The sequence below is a fragment of the Nerophis lumbriciformis genome, unplaced genomic scaffold, assembly GCF_033978685.3.
Source record: "Nerophis lumbriciformis unplaced genomic scaffold, RoL_Nlum_v2.1 HiC_scaffold_49, whole genome shotgun sequence".
Taxonomy (NCBI): Eukaryota; Metazoa; Chordata; class Actinopteri; order Syngnathiformes; family Syngnathidae; genus Nerophis; species Nerophis lumbriciformis.
In genome coordinates this window covers 158,106-178,211 of record NW_027316591.1, presented here as the reverse complement: position 1 = coordinate 178,211, position 20,106 = coordinate 158,106, and the positions used below count along the sequence as shown (strand labels likewise).

Here is a 20,106-nt window from a genome sequence, read left to right as displayed (position 1 = left end):
TTTATTCAACTTTATGACACACATCATGTTATTTTCTTTTTTCATTTACTTTGTTAAAATTAAATTTTTCAGACCATAGGGTGCACCGGATTATAAGGCGCTTTAAAGAGGTCATATTATGTTTTTTTATTAGACTTTATGACACACACCATATTATTTTCTTTTTTTATTTACTTTGTTAAAATGGTATTCTTCAGACCATAGGGCGCAACGGGCTATAAGGCACCTTAAAAAGGTCAACATATGATTGTTTTATCAGACTTCATGACACACATAAAGTTATTTTATTTTTTTTAATTTACTTTGTTAAAATTTTATTTTTTTGGACCATAGGGCGCACCGGATTATAAGGCGCCTTAAAAGGGTCATATTATGATTTTTTTATTAGACTTTATGACACACATCATGTTATTATTATTATTTTTTTACTTTGTTAAAATTGTATTTTTCAGACCATAGGGCGCACCAGATTATAAGGCACTCTAAAGGGGTCGAATTATGATTTTTTTTTATTAGACTTTATGACACACATCATGTTACTTTCTTTTTTTATTTACTTTGTTAAGATTACATTTTTCGGACCATAGGGCGCACCGGATTACAAGGCGCCTTAAATAGGTCATAGTATTATTTTTTATTAGACTTTTTGACACACATCATGTTATTTTCTTTTTTATTTACTTTGTTAAAATGGTATTCTTCAGACCATAGGGCGCACCAGATTATAAAGCACTCTAAAGAGGTCGAATTATAATTTTTTTATTAGACTTTATGACACACATCATGTTACTTTCTTTTTTTATTTACTTTGTTAAAATTACATTTTTCGGACCATAGGGCGCACCGGATTACAAGGCGCCTTAAAGAGGTCATAGTATTATTTTTTATTAGACTTTATGACACACATCATGTTATTTTCTTTTTTATTTACTTTGTTAAAATGGTATTCTTCAGACAATAGGGCGCACCGGATTATAAGGCACCCTTTCGGGGTCATATCATGATTTTTTTATTCGACTTTTTGACACACATCATGTTATTTTATTTTTTCGTTTACGTTGTTAAAATTACATTTCTCAGACCATAGGGCGCACCGGATTATAAGGCGCATTAAAGGGGTCATAGTATGATTTTTTTATTAGACTTTATGACACACATCATGTTATTTTCTTTTTTAATTTACTTTTTAAAAATAAAAAATGTCAGACCATAGGGCGCACCGGATTATAAGGTACTTCAAAGGGGTCATAATATGATTTTGTTTTAGACTTTATAACACACATCATGTTATTTTCTTTTTTTATGTACTTTGTTAAAGTTTTATTTTTCCGACCATAGGGCACACCGGATTACAAGGCACCTAAAGAGGTCAAAATAAATATATATATATATTTTTAGACTTTATTACACACATTATGTTATTTTCTTTTTTAATTTAGTTTGTTAAAAAAAAAACAATTCATACCATAAGGCGCACCGGATTATAAGGCGCATTAAAGGGGTCATATTATGATTTTTTTATTAGACTTTATGACACACTTCATGTTATTTTCTTTTTTTATTTACTTTGTTAAAATTATATTTTTCGGACCATAGGGCGCACCGGATTACAAGGCGCCTTAAAGAGGTCATAGTATTATTTTTTATTAGACTTTATGACACACATCATGTTATTTTCTTTTTTATTTACTTTGTTAAAATGGTATTCTTCAGACAATAGGGCGCACCGGAATTATAAGGCACCCTTTCGGGGTCATATCATGATTTTTTTATTCGACTTTATGACACACATCATGTTATTTTATTTTTTCGTTTACGTTGTTAAAATTACATTTCTCAGACCATAGGGCGCACCGGGTTATAAGGCGCATTAAAGGGGTCATAGTATGATTTTTTTATTAGACTTTATGACACACATCATGTTATTTTCTTTTTTAATTTACTTTTTAAAAATAAAAAATGTCAGACCATAGGGCGCACCGGATTATAAGGTGCTTCAAAGGGGTCATAATATGATTTTGTTTTAGACTGTATAACACACATCATGTTATTTTCTTTTTTTATGTACTTTGTTAAAGTTTTATTTTTCCGACCATAGGGCACACCGGATTACAAGGCACCTAAAGAGGTCAAAATAAATATATATATATATTTTTAGACTTTATTACACACATTATGTTATTTTCTTTTTTAATTTAGTTTGTTAAAAAAAAAAACAATTCATACCATAAGGCGCACCGGATTATAAGGCGCATTAAAGGGGTCATATTATGATTTTTTTATTAGACTTTATGACACACTTCATGTTATTTTCTTTTTTTATTTACTTTGTTAAAATTATATTTTTCGGACCATAGGGCGCACCGGATTACAAGGCGCCTTAAAGAGGTCATAGTATTATTTTTTATTAGACTTTATGACACACATCATGTTATTTTCTTTTTTATTTACTTTGTTAAAATGGTATTCTTCAGACAATAGGGCGCACCGGAATTATAAGGCACCCTTTCGGGGTCATATCATGATTTTTTTATTCGACTTTATGACACACATCATGTTATTTTATTTTTTCGTTTACGTTGTTAAAATTACATTTCTCAGACCATAGGGCGCACCGGGTTATAAGGCGCATTAAAGGGGTCATAGTATGATTTTTTTATTAGACTTTATGACACACATCATGTAATTTTCTTTTTTTATTTACTTTTTAAAAATAAAAAATGTCAGACCATAGGGCGCACCAGATTATAAGGTGCTTTAAAGTGGTCATATTATGGTTTTGTATTAGACTTTATAACACACATCATGTTATTTTCTTTTTTTATTTACTTTGTTAAAGTTTTATTTTTCCGACCATAGGGCACACCGGATTACAAGGCGCCTAAAGAGGTCAATATATATATATATATATATATATATATATATATATATATATATATATATATATATATATATATATATATATATATATATATATATCTTTTTAGACTTTATGACACACATCATGCTATTTTCTTTTTTTATTTACTTTGTTAAAAAAAAAAAATCAGACCATAAGGTGCACCGGATTATAAAGCCCCTTAAAGGGGTCATATTATGAATTTTTTATTAGACTTTATGACACACTTCATGTTATTTTCTTTTTTTATTTACTTTGCTAAAATTGTATTTTTCCGACCATATGGCGCACCGGACTATAAGGCGCCTTAAAAAGGTCATATTATGATTTGTTTTATTAGACTTTATGTCACACATCAAGGTATTTTCTTTTTTCATTTACTTTGTTAAAATAAAAATTTTCAAACCATAAGGCGCATCAGATTATAAGGTGCTTTAAAGGGGTCATATTATGATTTTTTTGTATTAGACTTTATGACACACATCATGTTATTTTCCTTTTTTTATTTACATTGTTAAAATGGTATTCTTCAGAGCATAGGGCGCACCGGATTATAAGGCACATTAAAGGGGTCATATTATGATTTTTTTATTAGACTTTATGACACACATCATGTTATTTTCTTTTTTAATTTACTTTTTACAAATAAAAAATGTCAGACCATAGGGCGCACAGGATTATAAGGTGCTTTAAAGGGGTCATATTATGATTTTGTATTAGACTTTATAACACATAGTTATTTTCTTTTTTTATGTACTTTGTCAAAGTTTTATTTTTCCGACCATAGGGCACACCGGATTACAAGGCGCCTAAAGAGGTCAAAATATATATATATATTTTTTTTAGACTTTATGACACACATTATGTTATTTTATTTTTTTATTTACTTTGTTAAAAAAACAAAACAATTCAGACCATAAGGCGCACCGAATTATAAAGTGCCTTAAAGGGGTCATATTATGAATTTTTTATTAGACTTTATGACACATTTCATGTTATTTTCTTTTTTCATTTACTTTGTTAAAATTTTATTTTTCTGACCATAAGGCGCACCAGATTATAAGGTGCCTTAAAGGGGTCATAGTAGAATTTTTTTTATTAGACTTCATGACATACATCATGTTATTTTCTTTTTATATGTACTTTGTTAAAATGGTATTTTTCAGACCATAGGGTGCACCGGATTATAAGGCGCCTTAAAAAGGTCATAATATGATTGTTTTATTAGACTTTATGAAACACATCATGTTATTTTATTTTTTTAATTTACTTTGTTAAAATTTTATTTTTTGGACCATAGGGCGCACTGGATTATAAGGCACCTTAAAAGGCTCATATTATATATTTTTTTATTAGACTTCATGACACACATCATGTTATTTATTTATTTTTTTACTTTGTTAAAATTGTATTCATGAGACCATAGGGCGCACCAGATCATAAGGCACTCTAAAGGGGTTGAATTATGATTTTTTTTTTATTAGACTTTATGACACACATCATGTTACTTTCTTTTTTTATTTACTTTGTTAAAATTACATTTTTTCGGACCATAGGGCGCACCGGATTATAAGGCGCCTTAAAGGTGTCATAGTAGGATTTTTTTTTATTAGACTTCATGACATACATCATGTTATTTTCTTTTTTATTTACTTTGTTAAAATTGTATTTTCGGACCATAGGGCGCACCGGATTATAAAGCGCTTTAAAGGGGTCATATTATGATATTTTTATTAGACTTTATGACACACATCATGTTATTTTCTTTTTTATTTACTTTGTTAAAATGTAATTCTTCAGACCATAGGGCACACCGGATTATAAGGCGCTTTAAAGGGGTCATATTATGATTTTTTTATAAGACTTTATGACACACATCATGTTATTTTCTTTTTTTCTTTACTTTGTTAACATTTAATTTTTCAGACCATAGGGCGCACCGGATTATCAAAATATAACTATAAATGTCAACATTCAATTTATGATTGCTGCTTTTGGTAAAAAAAAACTGAACTCTTTTAGGTTTTACTCACATTTGCTTTCTTTTAGACTCGCCAAGTTGGTGCTTTATGAAACACTCATAGCCACAATGATACTATATGTTGAAGCACAGTACGTCTGACTATGGTAGACATAATGCTCCGACAATCCAACAAGTGTTGTGTCTTCATAGCTTACCAAAGTTGTACTAAAACATTTTGACAGATTTTTGAGCGCTGTGTGTAATGTTCTATATTCTCAATTAAAAAAAATGGTGTTGCGCTTGCTTGCTAATCTGTACTTGCTAGCGTCATTTATTGAAAAGGGGGCGTTAACCTGCAATGCACACGTATATTCTATGAGTGACTGCCAGAAGTTGGGGGAATAATACATTTTTAGATGCATCGCAATTCGGACATGGATTAGTAAACGTCAATTAATAGATTATTTATTGTAAATAAAATATTGCAGACCGCTCTAAAATGTGTCCGACTGCAGCGAGTGATGGCGAGGAAGAGAGCGGTGGTGAAGGTGACAATTAGGCCATTATGGTATGGGAGGCTATGGCAGGGTAAAGCAGGGTATGGCAGGGTAGGGTCGGGTATGGCAGGGTATGGCGGCAGGGATCAGCGTTCATATCCAATGAGCGAAGCTGGCCATACACGCTCTGCAAGTCACTAATCCAAGTCAACGGGAGTTTCACTTCATCATCATTCATCCTCCGCTCACCACAATGAATATTTCATCATTGTCTCCTCCTGTTTAAATACTCCTCTCTGACTCTGCCTCTTCCTCCTCTTCCTCCTCCTCCTGCCGGCTACGTACCCTCCTGAGCCCGAGACAACTCCTCCGGGCGGTGACATACATTCATGATATACCTCCATGTTGGAACATTTAGTGTAATATACCTCCATGTTTGAACATTTAGTGTAATATACCTCCATGTTGGAACATTTAGTGTAATATACCTCCATGTTTGAACATTTAGTGTAATATACCTCCATGTTGGAACATTTAATTTAATATACCTCCATGTTGGAACATTAAGTGTAATATACCTCCATGTTGGAACATTAAGTGTGATATACCTCCATGTTGGAACATTAAGTGTAATATACCTCCATGTTGGAACGTTCAGTGTAATATACCTCCATGTTTGAACATTTAGTGTAATATACCTCCATGTTGGAACATTTAGTGTAATATACCTCCATGTTGGAACATTAAGTGTAATATACCTCCATGTTAGAACATTTAGTGTAATATACCTCCATGTTGGAACATTTAGTGTAATAAACCTCCATGTTGGAACATTTAATGTAATATACCTCCATGTTGGAACATTCAGTGTAATATACCTCCATGTTAGAACATTTAGTGTAATATACCTCCATGTTGGAACATTTAGTGTAATATACCTCCATGTTGGAACATTTAGTGTAATATACCTCCATGTTGGAACATTAAGTGTAATATACCTCCATGTTAGAACATTTAGTGTAATATACCTCCATGTTGGAACATTTAGTGTAATATACCTCCATGTTGGAACATTTAGTGTAATATACCTCCATGTTGGAACATTCAGTGTAATATACCTCCATGTTGGAACATTTAGTGTAATATACCTCCATGTTGGAACATTTAGTGTAATAAACCTCCATGTTGGAACATTTAATGTAATATACCTCCATGTTGGAACATTCAGTGTAATAAACCTCCATGTTGGAACATTTAGTGTAATATACCTCCATGTTTGAACATTTAGTGTAATATACCTCCATGTTTGAACATTTAGTGTAATATACCTCCATGTTTGAACATTTAGTGTAATATACCTCCATGTTGGAACATTTAGTGTAATATACCTCCATGTTGGAACATTTAGTGTAATATACCTCCATGTTGGAACGTTCAGTGTAATATACCTCCATGTTGGAACATTTAATGTAATATACCTCCATGTTGGAACATTTAGTGTAATATACCTCCATGTTGGAACATTTAATGTAATATACCTCCATGTTGGAACATTTAGTGTAATATACCTCCATGTTGGAACATTTAATGTAATATACCTCCATGTTGGAACATTTAGTGTAATATACCTCCATGTTTGAACATTTAGTGTAATATACCTCCATGTTTGAACATTTAGTGTAATATACCTCTATGTTGGTACATACAGTGTAATATACCTCCATGTTGGAACATTGAGTGTAATAAACCTCCATGTTGGAACATACAGTGTAATATACCTCCATGTTGGAACATTTAGTGTAATAAACCTCCATGTTGGAACATTTAGTGTAATATACCTCCATAATGGAACATTTAGTGTAATAAACCTCCATGTTGGAACATTTAGTGTAATAAACCTCCATGTTGGAACATTTAGTGTAATATACCTCCATAATGGAACATTTAGTGTAATAAACCTCCATGTTGGAACATTGAGTGTAATATACCTCCATGTTGGAACGTTCAGTGTAATATACCTCCATGTTGGAACATTTAGTGTAATATACCTCCATGTTGGAACATTTAGTGTAATTTACCTCCATGTTGGAACATTTAATGTAATAAACCTCCATGTTGGAACATTGAATGTAATATACCTCCATAATGGAACATTTAGTGTAATAAACCTCCATGTTGGAACATTTAGTGTAATATACCTCCATGTTGGAACATTCAGTGTAATATACCTCCATGTTGGAACATTTAATGTAATATACCTCCATGTTGGAACATTTAATGTAATATACCTCCATGTTGGAACATTTAGTGTAATATACCTCCATGTTGGAACATTTAATGTAATATACCTCCATGTTGGAACATTTAATGTAATATACCTCCATGTTGGAACATTTAATGTAATATACCTCCATGTTGGAACATTTAGTGTAATATACCTCCATGTTTGAACATTTAGTGTAATATACCTCCATGTTGGAACATTCAGTGTAATATACCTCCATGTTGGAACATTTAATGTAATATACCTCCATGTTGGAACATTTAATGTAATATACCTCCATGTTGGAACATTTAGTGTAATATACCTCCATGTTGGAACATTTAATGTAATATACCTCCATGTTGGAACATTTAATGTAATATACCTCCATGTTGGAACATTTAGTGTAATATACCTCCATGTTTGAACATTTAGTGTAATATACCTCCATGTTTGAACATTTAGTGTAATATACCTCTATGTTGGTACATACAGTGTAATATACCTCCATGTTGGAACATTGAGTGTAATAAACCTCCATGTTGGAACATACAGTGTAATATACCTCCATGTTGGAACATTTAGTGTAATAAACCTCCATGTTGGAACATTTAGTGTAATATACCTCCATAATGGAACATTTAGTGTAATAAACCTCCATGTTGGAACATTTAGTGTAATAAACCTCCATGTTGGAACATTTAGTGTAATATACCTCCATAATGGAACATTTAGTGTAATAAACCTCCATGTTGGAACATTGAGTGTAATATACCTCCATGTTGGAACGTTCAGTGTAATATACCTCCATGTTGGAACATTTAGTGTAATATACCTCCATGTTGGAACATTTAGTGTAATTTACCTCCATGTTGGAACATTTAATGTAATAAACCTCCATGTTGGAACATTGAATGTAATATACCTCCATAATGGAACATTTAGTGTAATAAACCTCCATGTTGGAACATTTAGTGTAATATACCTCCATGTTGGAACATTCAGTGTAATATACCTCCATGTTGGAACATTTAATGTAATATACCTCCATGTTGGAACATTTAGTGTAATATACCTCCATGTTGGAACATTTAGTGTAATATACCTCCATGTTGGAACATTTAATGTAATATACCTCTATGTTGGAACATTTAGTGTAATATACCTCCATGTTGGAACATTTAGTGTAATATACCTCCATGTTGGAACATTCAGTGTAATATACCTCCATGTTGGAACATTTAGTGTAATATACCTCCATGTTGGAACATTTAGTGTAATAAACCTCCATGTTGGAACATTTAGTGTAATATACCTCCATGTTTGAACATTTAGTGTAATATACCTCCATGTTGGAACGTTCAGTGTAATATACCTCCATGTTGGAACATTTAGTGTAATATACCTCCATGTTGGAACATTTAGTGTAATATACCTCCATGTTGGAACATTTAATGTAATATACCTCCATGTTGGAACATTTAATGTAATATACCTCCATGTTGGAACATTTAGTGTAATATACCTCCATGTTGGAACATTTAGTGTAATATACCTCCATGTTGGAACATTTAGTGTAATATACCTCCATGTTGGAACATTTAGTGTAATATACCTCCATGTTGGAACATTTAGTGTAATATACCTCCATGTTGGAACATTTAGTGTAATAAACCTCCATGTTGGAACATTTAGTGTAATATACCTCCATAATGGAACATTTAGTGTAATAAACCTCCATGTTGGAACATTTAGTGTAATATACCTCCATGTTGGAACATTTAGTGTAATAAACCTCCATGTTGGAACATTTAGTGTAATAAACCTCCATGTTGGAACATTTAATGTAATATACCTCCATGTTGGAACATTAAGTGTAATATACCTCCATGTTGGAACATTAAGTGTAATATACCTCCATGTTGGAACATTCAGTGTAATATACCTCCATGTTGGAACATTAAGTGTAATATACCTCCATGTTGGAACATTTAGTGTAATATACCTCCATGTTGGAACATTTAGTGTAATATACCTCCATGTTGGAACATTTAGTGTAATATACCTCCATGTTGGAACATTTAGTGTAATATACCTCCATGTTGGAACATTTAGTGTAATATACCTCCATGTTGGAACATTTAGTGTAATAAACCTCCATGTTGGAACATTTAGTGTAATATACCTCCATAATGGAACATTTAGTGTAATAAACCTCCATGTTGGAACATTGAGTGTAATATACCTCCATGTTGGAACATTTAGTGTAATAAACCTCCATGTTGGAACATTTAGTGTAATAAACCTCCATGTTGGAACATTGAGTGTAATATACCTCCATGTTGGAACATTTAGTGTAATATACCTCCATAATGGAACATTTAGTGTAATAAACCTCTATGTTGGAACATTTAGTGTAATATACCTCCATGTTGGAACATTTAGTGTAATAAACCTCCATGTCGGAACATTTAGTGTAATAAACCTCTATGTTGGAACATTTAGTGTAATATACCTCCATGTTGGAACATTTAGTGTAATAAACCTCCATGTTGGAACATTTAGTGTGATATACCTCCATGTTGGAACATTTAGTGTAATATACCTCCATGTTGGAACATTGAGTGGATTATACCTCCATGTTGGAACATTTAGTGTAATATACCTCCATGTTGGAACATTTAGTGTAATATACCTCCATGTTGGAACATTTAATGTAATATACCTCCATGTTGGAACATTTAGTGTAATAAACCTCCATGTTGGAACATTCAGTGTAATATACCTCTATGTTGGAACATTTAATGTAATATACCTCCATGTTGGAACATTGAGTGTATTATACCTCCATGTTGGAACATTTAGTGTAATATACCTCCATGTTGGAACATTTAGTGTAATAAACATCCATGTTGGAACATTGAGTGTAATATACCTCCATGTTGGAACATTTAGTGTAATATACCTCCATATTGGAACATTTAGTGTAATATACCTCCATGTTGGAACATTCAGTGTAATATACCTCCATAATGGAACATTTAATGTAATATACCTCCATGTTGGAACATTAAGTGTAATATACCTCCATGTTGGAACATTTAGTGTAATATACCTCCATGTTGGAACATTTAGTGTAATATACCTCCATGTTGGAACATTTAGTGTAATAAACCTCCATGTTGGAACATTCAGTGTAATATACCTCCATGTTGGAACATTTAGAGTAATATACCTCCATGTTGGAACATTTAATGTAATATACCTCCATGTTGGAACATTTAATGTAATATACCTCCATGTTGGAACATTTAGTGTAATATACCTCCATGTTGGAACATTTAATGTAATATACCTCCATGTTGGAACATTCAGTGTAATATACCTCCATGTTGGAACATTTAGAGTAATATACCTCCATGTTGGAACATTTAATGTAATATACCTCCATGTTGGAACATTTAGTGTAATATACCTCCATGTTGGAACATTTAGTGTAATATACCTCCATGTTGGAACATTTAGTGTAATATACCTCCATGTTGGAACATTTAATGTAATATACCTCCATGTTGGAACATTTAGTGTAATAAACCTCCATGTTGGAACATTCAGTGTAATAAACCTCTATGTTGGAACATTCAGTGTAATATACCTCCATGTTGGAACATTGAGTGTAATAAACCTCCATGTTGGAACATTCAGTGTAATATACCTCCATGTTGGAACATTTAATGTAATATACCTCCATGTTGGAACATTTAGTGTAATATACCTCCATGTTGGAACATTTAATGTAATATACCTCCATGTTGGAACATTTAGTGTAATATACCTCCATGTTGGAACATTTAGTGTAATATACCTCCATGTTGGAACATTTAGTGTAATATACCTCCATGTTGGAACATTTAGTGTAATATACCTCCATGTTGGAACATTTGATGTAATATACCTCCATGTTGGAACATTTAGTGTAATATACCTCCATGTTGGAACATTTAATGTAATATACCTCCATGTTGGAACATTTAGTGTAATATACCTCCATGTTGGAACATTTAATGTAATATACCTCCATGTTGGAACATTTAGTGTAATATACCTCCATGTTGGAACATTTAATGTAATATACCTCCATGTTGGAACTTTTAGTGTAATAAACCTCCATGTTGGAACATTTAGTGTAATATACCTCCATGTTGGAACATTTAATGTAATATACCTCCATGTTGGAACATTTAATGTAATATACCTCCATGTTGGAACATTTAGTGTAATATAACTCTGCTCTGGTCCTTTTAAAGGCAATCCTTTGTATGCAACAGTACATAATAATAATAATAATAATAATAATAATAATAATAATAATAATAATAATGTCATTCTATTCTTACTATATTTATGTGAATAATACTTTATTACAAGCATAACGTCATTACCTTTCTACTGACTTATGGTGACAAAATATGCTTATTTTCCTTGTAAACGACGACAATTGCTTCTTCAAACTCGGAGCGAGCAATTTATTATAGTAAACTTATTATAGTAAACTTATTACAGTAGCTTTTTGCAATATAAAAAAACAACAATTAATTGCATTCAAGCACATGAGGCCAACAGAGTGCAGTACTGGGCTGCAACCAGCAGAGGTGCTGTTTATTCCGTCCCAAGCTAGTTTGACGTTGAAAGAAGTGCATGACGTCAGCGATGTCTTGTTGTTGTTTTTTTTTTTTACTTTGAACATTCCCATTATTTCTTTTGCGACGTGCCCGAAAAGGAGCAGGCAGAAGCAGAGCTTATTCGCTTAGTCAACCCTACTCCTTTTCTCCCTCGTAGCAACTCCAGTGCTCACACATCAAGTGTACGCAGGAAAAAAATGCACATTTTTTTAAAGTGTTTACCGCCATTTAAAATATACTTTTAAAAATGTAATCATTAAAAACTGGAAATATTAAGTCCAAAACATGAATTTTTTCCACACTGCCATGACATCACCAGAGAATATTAGCACTTCCCGAGCATGTTAATTATTTTAAATTGCATTTCAGTGCATTATTATTCCCCTCATCAATAAGTTGCTCAAAAAGTGTTCAATAAGGAGATCAAACTGTGGGGCGCTGATCTTTTCACCCATGGGCCGGGCCATCCAGCACGTATCTGCCTCATAGAAGCAGCCAGGACTAGTTGGAGACTACATGTATCCTCTTATTTGAGGCGAGCATCCATGTTGATATCATCATGCTAGTATCATCATGTTGATATCATCATGCTAGTATCATCATGTTGATATCATCATGTTAGTATCATCATGTTGATATGATCATGTGACAAATGTCATGTAATTGCTGACTGAGTGAAAGACGTCATCGTCCAGACTCTTAATGAACATGAAGTGATGGAAGTTGGTCCACTTTGGGAGAATGACGTCCTATCATGCACATTTAATGGCAAAACTGCAAAAGGAACAAACACTTTTCTGCTCCTGTTTGCTCTTTCCCCTGCGTCCTGACGCATGATTCATCAACACTTTTATGGGGGGCGTCCACCGGACACCTACCTTCATTGTCCGGGTAATTCCGTAAGGCTTGGCCCGGCGACAAGACGTGCAAAAGCAGGGAAAGACAAGCATAGATCCACAAGACGCGCGGAGTCGGAGCCATTTTTCTGCTGCGCTGCGCCCGCGATGCATCCCTGGTGGCGGCGTGCGGAGGACTGAGCACGCCGTGCTGGAGGAGGGGGAGAGAGAGAGAGGGGTAGAGCGAGAGAGGGAGGGGGGAGAGAGAGAGGGGGTCGAGATTGAAGGGGAGAGAAAGAGAGGGGAGAGAGAGGGAGAGAGAGAAGGAGAGAGAGAAGGGGGCGAGGAGGAGGGAGAGAGAGAGAGAGGGGCGAGATGGAGGGAGAGAGAGAGGGGGGGGGCGAGAGAAAGAGAGAGAGCGAGAGAGGGGCGAGATGGAGGGAGAGAGAGAGAGGGGGCGAGATGGAGTGAGAGAGAGAGAGAGTGAGAGAGAGATAAAGGGACGAGGGCTAGATGGAAGGAGAAAGAGAGAGAGAGGGGGGCAAGATGGAGAGAGAGAGAGAGAGGGGTGAGATGGAAAGAGAGAGAGAGACAGAGAGAGAGAGAGAGAGAGAGGGGGGGTGAGATGGATGGAGAGAGAGAGAGGGTGAGATGGATGGAGAGAGAGAGAGAGAGAGAGACAGAGAGGGGTGAGATAGAGAGAGAGAGAGAGAGAGAGAGGGGAGAGAGAGAGAGGGGAACTAGATGGAAGGAGAAAGAGAGAGAGGGGCGAGATGGAGGGAGAGAGAGAGAGAGAGAGAGAGACAGAGAGGGGCGAGATGGAGAGAGAGAGGGATGAGATGGATGGAGAGAGAGGGGCGAGATGGAGAGAGGGAGAGAGAGAGAGAAGGGTGAGATGGTGGGAGAGAGAGAGAAAGAGGGGTGAGATAAGAGAGAGAAAAAGGGAGAGGGGCGAGATGGAGGGAGAGAGAGAGAGAGAGAGAGAGAGAGAGAGAGAGAGAGAGAGAGAGAGAGAGAGGTGAGATGGATGGAGAGGGAAAGAGAGAGAGAGGGGTGAGATGGAGAGAAAGACAAAAAGAGAGGGGCGAGATGGAGGGAGAGAGAGAGAGAGAGAGAGAGAGAGAGGGGTGAGATGGATGGAGAGAGAGAAAGAGAGAGGGGTGAGATGGAGGGAGAGAGAGAGAGAAAGAGACGGGGATAGATGGAAGGAGAAAGAGAGAGAGAGAGGGGTGAAATGGATGGAGAGAGAGAGAGACAGAGAGGGGCGAGATAAAGGGAGAGAGAGAGAGAGAGAGAGAGAGAGAGAGGGTGAGATGGAGAGAGAGAGAGAGAGAGAGAGAGAGGGATGAAATGGATGGAGAGAAAGTTAGAGAGAGAGAGAGAGAAAGAGAGAGGGGTGAGATGGAGGGAGAGAGGGTTAGAGAGAGAGAAAGAGAGAGAGAGAGATAGAGAGCGAGAGAGAAAGGGGCGAGGTGGAGAGAGAGAGGGAGAGAAAGAGGGATGAGATGGATGGAGAGAGAGGGGCGAGATGGAGGGAGAGAGAGAGAGAGAGAGAGAGAAGGGTGAGATGGTGGAGAGAGAGAGAGAGAGAGAGAGAGAGAGAGAGAGAGAGAGAGAGAGAGAGAGGTGAGATGAGAGAGAGAAAAAGAGAGAGGGGTGAGATGAAGGGAGAGAGAGAGATAGAGAGAGAGAGAGAGAGAGAGAGGTGAGATGGATGGAGAGGGAAAGAGAGAGAGAGGGGTGAGATGGAGAGAGAGACAAAAAGAGAGGGGCGAGATGGAGGGAGAGAGAGAGAGAGAGAGAGAGGGGTGAGATGGAGAGAGAGAAAGGGGGGTCAAGATTGAAGGGGGAGAGAGAGAGAGAGGGGAGAGTGAGGAAGAGAGAGGGGGGCAAGATGGAGGGAGAGAGAGAGAAAGGGACGGGGATAGATGGAAGGAGAAAGAGAGAGAGAGAGGGGTGAAATGGATGGAGAGAGAGAGAGACAGAGAGGGGCGAGATAAAGGGAGAGAGAGAGAGAGAGAGAGGGGGTGAGATGGAGAGAGAGAGAGGGATGAAATGGATGGAGAGAGAGAGGGGTGAGATGGAGGGAGAAAGAGTTTTAGAGAGAGAGAGAGAGAGAGAGAGAGAGAGAGAGAGAGAGAGAGAGAGAGAGGGGTGAGACGGAGGGAGAGAGAAAGAGGGGTGAGATGGAGGGAGAGAGGGTTAGAGAGAGAGAGAGAGGGAGGGGGGGGGTTACTCTCCATTAAATGTAGCTAAGCTACAAGTTACCAGACACAGGTGCGTCCTGATTGGCAACCAGACACAGGTGCGTCCTGATTGGCAACCAGAGACAGGTGGGTCCTGATTGGCAACCAGTTACAGGTGTGTCCAGATTGCCAACCAGAGACAGGTGTGTCCTGATTGCCATCCAGAGACAGGTGTGTCCTGATTGCCAACCAGAGACAGGTGCGTCCTTATTGGCAACCAAACACAGGTGCGTCTTGATTGGCAACCAGTTACAGGTGTGTCCAGATTACCAACCAGAGACAGGTGTGTCCTGATTGCCAACCAGAGACAGGTGCGTCCTTATTGGCAACCAAACACAGGTGCGTCTTGATTGGCAACCAGTTACAGGTGTGTCCAGATTACCAACCAGAGACAGGTGTGTCCTGATTGCCAACCAGAGACAGGTGCGTCGTGATTGGCAACCAGACACAGGTGCGTCCTGATTGGCAACCAGTTACAGGTGTGTCCAGATTGCCAACCAGGGACATGTGTATCCTGATTGCCAACCAGAGACAGGTGTGTCCAGATTGCCAACCAGAGACAGGTGTGTCCTGATTTCCATCCATAGACAGGTGCGTCCTGATTGGCAACCAGAGACAGATAACATGATGTGTGTCATAAAGTCTAAAAAAATATATATATAATATGACCCTTTTAAAACGCCTTGTGATCCGCTGCGCCCTATGGTCCGGAAAATGTAATATTAACAAAGTCAATAAAATAAGAAAATAACATGAAGTGTGTCATAAAGTCTAATAAAAAAAGAATCATAATATGAACCCTTTAAGGTGCCTTATGATCTGGTGCGCCCTATGGTTCGAAAAATTTAATTTTAAGAAAGTGAATAAAAAAGGAAAATAACATGAAGTGTGGCCTAAAGTCTAATAAAAACATATAGTATGACCTCTTTAAGGCGCCTTATAATCCAGTGTGCCCTATGGTCTTTTACATTTAGAAAATAATCATAATATGACTCTTTTAATGCGTTTTATAATCCGTTGCGCCTTTTGTATGAAAATAGACCTGAATAGACCCGCTCATCGGCAGTGCGCCTAATATTCCGGTGCGCCCTATGGTCTGAATTTTTTTTTTAACAAAGTAAAGAAAAAAAACAAAACATGAAGTGTGTCAAAAAGTCTAATAAAAAAATATAATATAACCTCTTTAAGGTGCTTTATAATCCAGTGCGCCTTATGGTCTGAATTTCTTTTTTTTTAACAAAGTAAATTAAAAAAAGAAAATAACATGATGTGTGTCATGAAGTAAAACATAAATATGACCCCTTTAAAGCGCCTTATAATCCAGTGTGCCCTATGGTCTTTTACACTTAGAAAATAATCATAATATGACTCCTTTAATGCGCCTTATAATCCGGTGCGCCTTTTGTATGAAAATAGACCTGAATAGACCCGCTCATCGGCAGTGCGCCTTATATTCTGGTGCGCCCTATGGTCTGAACAATACAATTTTAACAAAGTAAATAAAAAAAGAAAATAACATGAAGTGTGTCATAAAGTCTAATAAAAATATATAATATAACCTCTTTCCGGTGCTTTATAAATCATAATTTGACCCCTTTAAGGTGCCTTATAATCTGGTGCGCCCTATGGTCCGAAAAATTTAATTTTAACAAAGTGAATAAAAAAACAAAATAACATGAAGTGTGGCCTAAAATCTAAAAAAAACATATAATATGGCCTCTTTAAGGCGCCTTATAATCGGGTGCGCCCTATGGTCTGAAAAATGCAATTTTAACAAAAAAAAAAAAAAAAAAAAACATGAACTGTGTCATAAAGTCTAATAAAAAAATCATAATATGACCTCTTTAAGGTGCCTTATAATCCGGTGCGCCCTATGGTCCGAAAAATTTAATTTTAACAAAGTAAATAAAATAAAATAAAAAACATGTGTGTCATGAAGTCTGATTTAAAAAAAGAATCATAATATGACCCCTGTAAGGCGCCTTATAATCTGGTGCGCCCTATGGTCCGAAAAATTTAATTTTAAGAAAGTGAATAAAAAAGGAAAATAACATGAAGTGTGGCCTAAAGTCTAATAAAAACATATAGTATAACCTCTTTAAGGCGCCTTATAATCCGGTGCGCCCTATGGTCTGAAAAATAAAATTTTAACAAAGTAAATAAAAAAAGAAAATAACATGATGTGTGTCATGAAGTAAAACATAAATATGACCCATTTAAAGCGCCTTATAATCCGGTGTGCCCTATGGTCTTTTACATTTAGAAAATAATCATAATATGACTCCTTTAATGCGCCTTATAATCTGGTGCGCCTTTTGTATGAAAATAGACCTAAATAGACCGGCTCATCGGCAGTGCGCCTTATATTCCGGTGCGCCCTATGGTCTGAAAAATAAAATTTTAACAAAGTAAAGAAAAAAAGAAAATAACATGAAGTGTGTCATAAAGTCTAATAAAAAAATATAATATAACCTCTTTAAGGTGCTTCATAATCCGGTGCGCCCTATGGTCTGAATTTTTTTTTTTTAACAAAGTAAATCAAAAAAGAAAATAACATGAAGTGTGTCATTAAGTCTAATAAAAAATCATAATATGACCCCTTTAAGGCGCCTTATAATCCGGTGCGCCCTATGGTCCGAAATATTTAATTTTAACAAAGTGAATAAAAAAACTAAATAACATGAAGTGTGTTATAAAGTCTAATAAAAAAATCATAATATGACCTCTTTAAGGTGCCTTATAATCCGGTGCACCCTATGGTCCGAAAAATTAAATTTTAACAAAGTAAATAAAAAACAAAAAAAACATGTGTGTCATGAAGTCTGATTTAAAAAAAGAATCATAATATGACCCTTTTAATGCGCCTTATAATCTGGTGCGCCCTATGGTCCGAAAAATTTAATTTTAAGAAAGTGAATAAAAAAGGAAAAAAACATGAAGTGTGTCAAAAAGTCTAATAAAAAAAAATAATATAACCTCTTTAGGTGCCTTATAATCTGGTGCGCCTTATGGTCTGATTTTTTTTTTTTTTTTTAACAAAGTAAATTAAAAAAAGAAAATAACATGATGTGTGTCATGAAGTAAAACATAAATATGACCCCTTTAAGGCGCCTTATAATCCGGTGCGCCCTATGGTCTGAAAAATTAAAGTTGAACAAAGTAAATAAAAAATAAAAAAAAATAAAAAAAATGTGTGTCATAATGTGTAATAAAATGATCATAGTATGACACCATGAAGGTGCTTTATAATCCAGTGCATCCTATGGTCTGAAAAAAAAAAATTTAACTAAGTAAATAGGTTGGGCTTTGTACTGAGGATGTCGTTGTGGCTTATGCAGCCCTTTGAGACACTTGTGATTTAGGGCTATATAAATAAAGATTGATTGATGATTGATTGAAAAAAATAAAAAATCATGAAGTGTGTCATAAAGTCTAATAAAAAAAATAGAATATAACCCCTTTAAGGTGCATTATAATCTGGTGCGCCTTATGGTCAGAATTTTTTTTTTTTAACAAAGTAAATTAAAAAAAGAAAATAACATGATGTGTGTCATGAAGTAAAACATAAATATGACCCCTTTAAGGCGCCTTATAATCCGGTGCGCCCTATGGTCTGAAAAATTAAATTTGAACAAAGTAAATAAAATAAAAAAATAACTAAAATGTGTGTCATAATGTGTAATACAATTATCATAGTATGACACCATGAAGTTGCTTTATAATCCAGTGCATCCGAAGGTCTGAAAAAAAAAAATTGAACAAAGTAAATAAAAAAATAAAAAAACATGAAGTGTGTCATAAAGTCTAATAAAAAAAAAATAGAATATAACCCCTTTAAGGTGCCTTATAATCTGGTGCGCCTTATGGTCAGAACTTTTTTTTTTTTTAACAAAGTAAATTAAAAAAAGAAAATAACATGATGTGTGTCATGAAGTAAAACATAAATATGACCCCTTTAAGGCGCCTTATAATCCGGTGCGCCCTATGGTCTGAAAAATTAAAGTTGAACAAAGTAAATAAAAAAATAAAATAAAAAAATGTGTGTCATAATGTGTAATAAAATTATCATAGTATGACACCATGAAGGTGCTTTATAATCCAGTGCATCCTATGGTCTGAAAAAAAAAAAATTGAACTAAGTAAATAAAAAAATAAAAAAACATGAAGTGTGTCATAAAGTCTAATAAAAAAAATAGAATACAACCCCTTTAAGGTGCCTTATAATCTGGTGCGCCTTATGGTCAGAACTTTTTTTTTTTTAACAAAGTAAATTAAAAAAAGAAAATAACATGATGTGTGTCATGAAGTAAAACATAAATATGACCCCTTTAAGGCGCCTTATAATCCGGTGCGCCTTATGGTCTAAAAAATTAAATTTGAACAAAATAAATAAAAAAATAAAATAAAAAAATGTGTGTCATAATGTGTAATAAAATTATCATAGTATGACACCATGAAGGTGCTTTATAATCCAGTGCATCCTATGGTCTGAAAAAAAAAAATTGAACTAAGTAAATAGGTTGGGCTTTGTACTGAGGATGTCGTTGTGGCTTATGCAGCCCTTTGAGACACTTGTGATTTAGGGCTATATAAATAAAGATTGATTGATGATTGATTGAAAAAAATAAAAAATCATGAAGTGTGTCATAAAGTCTAATAAAAAAAATAGAATATAACCCCTTTAAGGTGCATTATAATCTGGTGCGCCTTATGGTCAGAA

The 20,106-nt window shown here is 35.1% G+C and overlaps 1 protein-coding gene across 1 annotated transcript in view; it reads right to left on the bottom strand.

The window, feature by feature from the left end:
* Positions 1-13,325, bottom strand: part of LOC140677831 (ephrin type-A receptor 3-like) — a 154,384-nt gene extending 141,059 nt beyond the window's left edge. The window contains exon 1 of the mRNA XM_072912739.1: positions 13,183-13,325. Within this exon, the coding sequence (XP_072768840.1) occupies positions 13,183-13,285 (103 nt within the window). The 5' untranslated portion in view covers positions 13,286-13,325. The remainder of the gene's footprint in view (positions 1-13,182) is intronic.
* Positions 13,326-20,106: the final 6,781 nt, after the last annotated feature.